We start from the raw sequence: 8,960 nt of genomic DNA, 5'->3' as shown, positions 1-8,960 counted from the left end.
TAAAATTAAAATTGCTGAAATTCTAAAAATCCTCCTTGTTTCTATAATTAAAACAAATTCAAGACCTTCAGTAATGGTGATTACGTACTCCCATAAGAGTGAGACCACCTCACCCTTACTGATAAGCAAAACCTGAAGTAACACTGTGAGCTGAGTTGTATACCAACCATCTTTCATCTCTGTTAATCACACTTCAGACCCAAAATACCATTGGGAGACAGTGAACAAATTCTAGTGTCTCAGTCTTGTGGAAACTGATAACTTTCAAAGTGGATACAATTCCTTCTGCCTTTTATAGTAATACTGTTATTGTAGCTTGCTGCTACAGTATTTTTTTGACTATAACTTAAAATACTTTACTTGTTTTAAATAATGGATCTGTTCTTTCCTGGTAGTTCTTCCCATTTATAGGCTCATTAAAAAGAATAAAATCAGATGAAAAAGAATGAGGGCTTGTACTGCTTTTCATATTACACAGTATGCTCCATTAAAATAAATATCCTGCTGATGTGGATTTCTCCACAGTATCACATCTCCACAGTATCATATTCACCTTATGTTTCCCTTTTTTAAAAGTTTATTATGCACCAGGGCAGAGACTGTAAATATTATTTAACATTTTTCAGATGCTGCTACTATAACATTTCCCTGGTGATAAAGTTTCATAGGAAAAAAAAATTAAATATGTCTTGCACTTTTAGGTTCTTGGGAAGGTAAATAAACAGGAATATTGTCATTCTTTAGCAACTGTGTTTTAGGCTGTGTTACTTTCCCCACAGAACACCCCTTCACGCAGCAGCCTTCGCGGATCACGTGGAGTGCCTCCAGCTCCTCCTGAGTCACAGCGCACAAGTGAACGCTGCGGATCACGCAGGGAAAACACCTCTCATGATGGCAGCTCAAAACGGTCACGTAAGTGCTGTAGGTAAGTACATTCTTGCCTCTCGTCATCTCAAAGGGTGAGTTCTACTGCAGTTACTATCCCAAATAAGTAGTCATTTTATTTTCCTGTGAAAACTAAGGAAGAAAAAGAAATTGTGTGGATGTCTGTAGGAAGCTACCTTTACATCTGTAAAAAAATTCTTTTTCTTCTCAGTCATTGTTACTCAGCAGTCTTGGTGAACATTTGCAATAATAAACTTGAGTCTTATTTCCTCCTAAGAGCTCACTATAAAGAGCATGAGGGGAGTAGTAATTCTATTCTCCTGTTTACTTCCTTGACTTTATGGAGCAGTAGAACTGCATGCATGAAAAAGATTATGTAACCTTTTTTTCCACTCTGTTATAGGAAGTCATGTTCTTAAAATGGCCGCCACCAGCAGCTGCTTTTCCATGGTGGACTGTATACTATAGACATCCAGATGAGGGTCATATTGGCTTAAGAGCCAAGAGCCCTGTTCCCTAGCTTCAGCAGCACAGACTGCAACCTAAATTCTTTATATCCACTTAGTCCTCTCAAAGCAGGATCCACAGTTGCTCTCAGGAGAAGGTGATTCAGGAAAAACTTGATGATCTGCAAATGGGGAAGTTGATAAATAAATTAAGATGAATGTATGTTTGACAGTTAGGGCACAGTGAATGAGTTGTTAGCTCTGCCTTTGCTTCCTGATTAACTGCACAAGATTAGTTTGTTCTCATTTATTATTTTTTCCCTTGTGTTCATAAATCCTACATCACATAAAGGCTTAATTGATTAGCATGTGTGAACATTTATACTGAAATAGTAAATTTTTCCCTCTATTTTTTACATGTTCGTCTGCCCATTGGGTTTGTTTGTTGGTAACAATTCTATACCTCAGACTTCTTGGTGAACATTGCCAAGGCTGACCTGACATTGAAAGATAAGGAGTTGAATACGTCTTTGCACTTGGCTAGCAGTAAAGTAAGTTGAAGACCTCTGTATGCTTCTGTTCTTTTCACAATCTGTCTGTAGGTGTGTGTGTGTTTTCTGCTTTTAAAAAATTCTTCTACAATGGAAATGTGATGGTCAAGCTTGTGGTGAGGAAGGGAGCATTGTTTCAAGGTTTAGTAAATTGAGAAATATGGATGCTTCTTATGACAGCTGAAACATGAGGAAGAGAAACTAAGCGAAATAATGGAAAATCCTTTGAGATTTTACCAAGTAATCTCACTGTAAAATATTTTAACATAGGTTCAGTGGCAAATTAAAATAAAAAATAAGGTATTAATTCTTTTTTCTTATTCTTCAATTTCTGTGGAAGGAACCAAAAATTTTCCCTTATGAGCAGTAAAACCAGAGGCATTGATTAGATTGGTGGTGGTGTCTGTTCCCACTCTTTCTTCCCCTTAATTCCAGTTGCTCCTGCTGTTTCTGCAAGAAAAAATGCCCATGGGATTCCCTCTCCTGGGCCTTTTCTTTTGCTCCTACCCACAGAGTGGATTCCAGAGTGACAGTATCACTCCAGTTCCTCCAGACACATGAGCCTTGCTGAATGCTCAAGGTCCTTCAGGCAGCTGTTCACCTGCCAGGGCTGTAGGCTCGGCACCTGCGACTTGCTGTGCTGAAACAGGATCAGAAATAAGGCCCGGATCTGTATTGTTTCCAAAGTTTCACTGCTAGACCTCTCACACTGAAGGGATTTTGTAGCAGCTTATTAGTAATACAGAAAGGCATTTACAGGCCCAGAAAATATAGTGTTAGTTTTTGAGATTAAACCATCTCTTTCTATGTTACTATACATTTCCAATAAATAATCCATTGAACGCTCTCTCAAGAGAAATAGCAGTCTTCTCTGACAGCTGAGGAGGGTTGAAAGACAGGTGAACGTCTAAATTTCTAAATATGGTCAAGCATCCTGGCAGTGGTGTTTTGCAGATGGTATTTTAAGGCTTCTACAGTTCACCCACTCCACATCCTTATAAGCTGAGTAGCATGTTTTGTATTTCAAATTATTAAATTCAAGTTATTTAAATTTCAAGTTATTAAATTTCATTTTTATATGCGACATTTCTTTTGCCTCAATTTCAAACTCCTCAGCAAAATAACAGTGTTTTTTTTCCCAACTACAGGGTCATGAAAAATGTGCCTTGTTAATACTTGACAAGATACAAGAACAGAGCCTTATTAATGCAAAAAATAATGCATTGCAGACGTAAGTATAGCCTGACCCTTTCAAGTTTAGTTGACTTAACCAGAAAATTCCGATTTAGGATTTCAAATTAATCTGTTTTTTTCATAGAACAAAAAAGTTAATTCCTATTTTTTGAGTGCTTGCCCTTGAAAAGACCAGATTTTGATTCCTTTGATGACAGTTCTATATATGGTCTGGTGGAAAAATAATATGAGGTCATTTATTTGAAGACTATATAAAAATGTCTATTAATCCTGTGAATGTGCAGGTGCACATCTGGCATCTCGTAGCTTTTTGAGCTTCACCTTACATCTAAATAATTTATTTAGACTTAATGTGGTACATTTAATTTTCAGAGCTTTTTTTTAGGTGGTATTTTGTATGCAACTGCCATCCATAACACACATTATCAGCAGGTAGAGCCATCAATATTCTTACTCCAGCTGCAACTGCCCAGCTGGGGGAATCCCACAGGAGAAGATGAGTTCGGGTGGCAGATCATCTAGTGCTTGCAGAAGAATTCATTATTCCACATTAGCCCTTTTTCCCCTGCTTCCAATAGGAAATTGTTTTTCCTGTCCCACTAGCTGTCCCCGAACAGCAGCATTGGGTGTTGGCCCAGGAAGGGAGCAAACCAGTGGTTACTTTTAATGTCCAGCTGCTCTGCAGTAACAGAGATTAGCAATCGAGTATTCAAGGATAAAAAGGCAATGCAATAATTTTGAACAGTCTGTAGGAGACAGAATGAAGGATGGAACAAAGGCATTTCCTCAGTCTTAGATTAATTTTCCTTTTAAATGTCAGTTATGTTCTGCAAACAGTGGAAAAATGAGAGCTTTTTAAAGAAAGTCTTTAGACTGGAAAGTATTAAGCAATGTTTGTGAATGTAAAGGTAATTTTATTAGTCTTGCACATCTTTTTTCTAGATGTGGAACATGAGGATTATTTTAAAGGCTGTAATATAATTTAATGTCTACAATATAATTGTAATTATCCAAAAATGGAAAACATTCTCTTTCTGATGCTGGGTATGCTTTAAGTGTTACCTAAGTCTTTTTAGAAAGTCTATTTTAAACTGGACTTGAATTTAGTTTTTATGTTGTTGTAGACCTCTCCATATTGCTGCACGAAATGGCTTAAAGATGGTGGTTGAAGAGTTGCTAGCCAAAGGGGCATGTGTCCTAGCAGTAGATGAAAATGGTAAGTAAATAATATACTTTGGCAATCTTCAGTAGGACCCAACAGGTAATTTTACAACTGACCAAAGCAGTAGACTTAGAAGCTGATGGTAGACATCACTGATGCTTTTATCCTTCCAAGAACAGACAATGAGCTGTGTGAGTACCTATTAAAACAAAAGATACTATTTATTTTTCTTTAATATAAAAATGTATTTAAAACATCACGGTGGTCCCTTTTACTGTTCATTTTGCATGTACTGTCAACAGCTAGTCTTTTTTAATGCTTGAGTGCAGTGGTAACTTGAATTTCCTAAACATGCAAGTGGCACCGGATAATTCTGACACCTTGCAGAAGAATTAAGGATTTTGCATTCCATCAGCGCATGTTTTAATGGGTAGGAAGAAAACCATCAACATTTGTTTGATTGTGTCCTAGTTCATTCTGAGATCAAAGCTTGTGCTTACCAATTGTCTGACCTAATCCAAGATACAAATAAATTACTGTTGCCTCATAAAATACATGTTTAGTTAGTGAATCTGGTAATTTTGTTTCAGATCTCAGTGAAGTCCTTCCTTAAACATTATAAAGCCCACACAGGGCTGTGCTTCTATAGTTAATGTTTTCAGAAATGTCTTCTTGAAATAAGCTGGTCATTCTTATACTGACTTCATGGCATTAGTGTAACAATTTGGTACCTCCATCTTCTCATATCTGTAACGTAACAATAATAGTACTCACCCATCACTGCCAGACATTTGAGATCTATGGATGAAAAGAACTGAGTGGTGAGTATTTACTACTAACCAGAAGCTACCTAGATATACTTGCATGAATGAGTTCCACTGAAGTTATCTGGCCATAACCTCATTTTGCAGATAGGAGACAGAAAAATGAACCAGAGTGGCTTCTAACCACAGTTTTTATCATTAAAATTGTACATACTGATCCAGCTAATTTGCATGTATATAACGAGTGAACATTAAGTTTAAATTTGATACACACTTAATTTTCCTAGGAACATCTGCAAGCACAGTTTAAAAGAGAGCAATTTAAGTACAATCTTAGTACTAAGTACAATTCTAAAGAATATTCATGCTTGGAACTCAGTGGAAGAGGAAATTCCATTTAGGGTATGCATTCCCTGCAGTCAGTGCTTACTTGTGGGCAGTTTGCTACAAAACTCTGCTCACGTTTGCCCACCAAGCTCATCTACACGGCAGACCTTCTTGGCTTAATTGAAGCAGTAGGATGTCAGCAGCGGTCATTGCCTCAGAGCACTATTGCTCTAGCATTTGAGATTTAGCCATCTTCAAAAGAATTTGTTTGCTCTTAGTATAAAGGAGGATTTGTTGGAAAGCGCAGGAGTACTACACAGCAGCCTGCAAAATGCATAGATAGCAAATGCAATCAGCACACTGGTTTCCAAGATTTGTGTACCTGAAGAGCTGCTTTAGGGGCAGCGCTTGGACAGGAGCCACATTAAACTGCAGTGAGTGAAGACAAACTTTTAATAGTTCCCCAGTTCTTTGTTTCACTGACACCTGTAGCATATTAATTTTGTATTTAAAGTGTATGCCATGCTTTCTGAATATAGACATTATTCTTCTAACACCATGTAAATTTGAATAACTGAACACCCACGTGGTTATACCTGCTATACATGTACCACATGCACTGGTCTAATTCTTTCCGCTCATAATTTAATTCCTAAATAAACTGCTGAGTTGGGTAGATGCTCAACTGATCAGTCTTTAAAATCGTTTGCTTATTACTTCAAAATGTTTTTAAACTAATATCTTTTATTTCTAATGAAAGTCATTGTTCTCAGAATGACACTTGTTCATACGCACAGGAACTGAAGCCAGTTCCTGTCCCTGCTGCTGTACTCCCCGTGTTCTGTATTCATCATACTGTCTGTGCCGTAAACTGTGTTTAGCAAGTGCTTTAATTCATATTGTGAAGTATGTTTGCTGCCTGATTTTTAAAAAATAGTGCTTGTTGTGGTCACAGTGATTTAAATGCTCCATAAAGTGTGTATTTTCCCAGCATGTCTAATTTAAAATAAGTAACATACCCCCGTTGCCTGGCATGATTGTAACTGAACATACATCTCCTGCTTCCGACGTCACCTAGAGATGTATATGAGGAATGCTCAGTGCCATTCTCAGTGCCCTCAGTACTAACCATTGCCTTGTCTGCATTTGTGCCCAGGTCATACGCCAGCCCTGGCTTGCGCTCCTAACAAAGACGTGGCTGACTGCCTGGCACTCATTTTGGCTACCATGATGCCTTTTTCTCCTTCCAGTTCAATGACGACTTTCAACTTCGTTTGTTTTAAAAAAGACAGTTTGGGCAGGACACATCTCTGCGATGGCTCCAGTATGGGTAGCATTAACTCTTACAATAAGCCCTTGAGTAGTAACATAGGAACAGAGGATGGGTATAATGAAAATGACTCAGATTCTGAAACATTCTGACTTTTTGGTATTCAAAAACTTTCATTATTATTTCATTTCAGCTTTATTTTCCTCTTTTTAAATGGCTTAAATCCCACGCCTATATTCTTAACTATTATTCTTGACAAGTAGGTACTGAAAGATTTGTAGTGTTGATGAGAATCAAGCCTTTAAATAACAAAGCTAGAGGGATTTACTGGAACATGTTCCCATTAATGTTCTGCAGTTTTTCAGTTTCCTGATGTGTTCTTTAGGCCCTAAGTGCCCCTGTGGAAAGTCTCTACCTCTTATTTTAAGTAGAAAAAGAGAAAATGCCTTTTTTCTTTTTGAACTGTTTGTAAAAAGTTCTTACGTGTTTTAGCTGTACCTTTAGTACACGAACGTATTTCCAGTGTAGCCTTCATGGATTTGAGCATCACCCCTTTCCTCTGTTTGTCTGTTTTCTGCTTCCAGGGGCTCTGGTGGTTTTTTTTTTGTTTGTTTGGTTTTTTTTTGTTTGTTTTTTGTTTTTTTACACAAACCAAAGGTAAAGTTGTAAATCTTAAAACTTCCTGTAGTACTTTTCTACAGGAAATTAAACCTTTTACATTCTGCATGTATTAAGCACTTAAACCTACAGAAGGCACTTTTTACAGTTATTAGTTGCAGCACACAATTAGAAGAATATAGTTAGAAATTCTTAAGGCCAAATTCTCCTTGTCTCACCATATTTTCCCACAGACATTAATGGAAACACTTGTGTAAAATGAAAAATTACTTGGCCCCTACTTTTTTTCAATTCAGCACAAACATGTATGGTTTATTTGCACTACAGAATTAGGCTCATTAGATGTTTCTGTCACCTGAGCCATTAACCATGAATGAAGAAGAAGAAACAAAGAGGGAGGGGGTGGGGGGAATCAGGTGTAGACAAAGGTGTATGTAAAAATGTATAATGATTTGCCAACTTAAATGGATTTTTTTCCTTTTCTATGCTTAAATAACTTATTTTTACTATAAACAGTATTGAATTTTAAAATGCTTTTGCCAGTGTTTGGATTAACAGAGGTAAAGCAAGGAAAGCATAACACCAAAACACACGTAACACACAGCAGTGTACCGAGCAGGGGATCGGAGAGGAATGCTAAGAAAGCCTATTGTCACCAGCTTTTAAAGCAATGTCAACTTTGTGAATATGTTTACTCCTTCTGCCAAAGTTTCTAGGTCAAATGGACCACGATCCTCCTCTGCAACAGATCTACAAAAGGAAGAATGAGACTTTGTAAACAAAAACAAAACAAAAACAAACAAAAAGCTATCATGAACTAACCAGCTATACCAAGAGGACCAAAATGCTTCAGTAATTAAATGGAAGACTTTGCTACTTTTATTTTTTCTTGAAATGTGAGTGACATAATGAAGTACTTTTTCTAAACCATAAAAATACAAACTTTTGAGGTTATGAGGAGTCTTGAGTGAATTTTACATTATACGACGCAGGTTTCAAGTTGATATTTGTAACTGATGATGTGTTGACCACAATTTGTTCTTTTTTTCAGACTAAAGCATATGTTCATATACTTTTAATGTAAATGTGTTTATATTTATTTGAAATGAAACAAATGCCCAGGAAAAAATAACTGTGGCTTGTTCTCCTAGTTAGCATTTGTGCATAATATTTGACAAGATGCAAAATTAAATGTGAATCTAGGCAAGACTGATGGCCTGGGTAGAAAAAGGAAGAGCTGATGCATTCGGGAGAGTGCCCATCTTCTTGTTGGGAACGCAAAGATAAAGTCCACAGGCTATGTTGGTAAAAAGCAGAGAGCAAAACACCTTCCTTTGCTTAAGAGCATAAGAAAGGGATCCAGCCCCTTGCTAAACAAGTGAGAGAACACTGTACAGCTACAGTAAAGAGGGGAAGGGGTAATATAGCGTGGAGCCAAGGTGTTCAAGTTCCTGTGATTCATGCTCAGGCTGTCTGCAAGCCTATGTTCGTGCTGGGAGGATGAGATGAGCTTCCTCAGTGCACACTTTCGGCAGGGTAAATTAAAAGTTTTATTTTAGTTGCAGTTTTTAGCTGTGTTCCACTGAATTGTTAAAAATCTCTTGTCAGATTCCAGTTCTTTAGTTAGGGAACATATGTATATATTATTTTGTCTTGCTAAAATTAAATATTGTTTCCTTGAACATTAACAAATTCCCAGAGTTTACAACTAAAAATCAAAAGGGATAGTGTCTCTAAAGGTGA

The 8,960-nt window shown here is 37.1% G+C and overlaps 1 protein-coding gene across 1 annotated transcript; it reads left to right on the top strand.

Annotated features, from left to right (window-relative positions):
- Positions 1 to 779: 779 nt before the first annotated feature.
- On the top strand, positions 780 to 8,357 carry LOC104464419 (serine/threonine-protein phosphatase 6 regulatory ankyrin repeat subunit B-like; the record flags this gene model as incomplete). The annotated part of the gene is made up of 5 exons (XM_010077120.1): positions 780 to 925; positions 1,800 to 1,882; positions 3,031 to 3,113; positions 4,201 to 4,292; positions 7,927 to 8,357. Coding segments are annotated over 5 exons (463 nt in total), but the record flags the coding sequence as incomplete, so codon positions are not given.
- Between the last annotated feature and the right edge of the window lie 603 nt (positions 8,358 to 8,960).

The sequence above is a fragment of the Pterocles gutturalis genome, unplaced genomic scaffold (assembly GCF_000699245.1).
Source record: "Pterocles gutturalis isolate BGI_N339 unplaced genomic scaffold, ASM69924v1 Scaffold52396, whole genome shotgun sequence".
In the NCBI taxonomy this organism is placed as follows: Eukaryota; Metazoa; Chordata; class Aves; order Pterocliformes; family Pteroclidae; genus Pterocles; species Pterocles gutturalis.
This window is presented reverse-complemented; position numbering and strand designations above follow the sequence as displayed.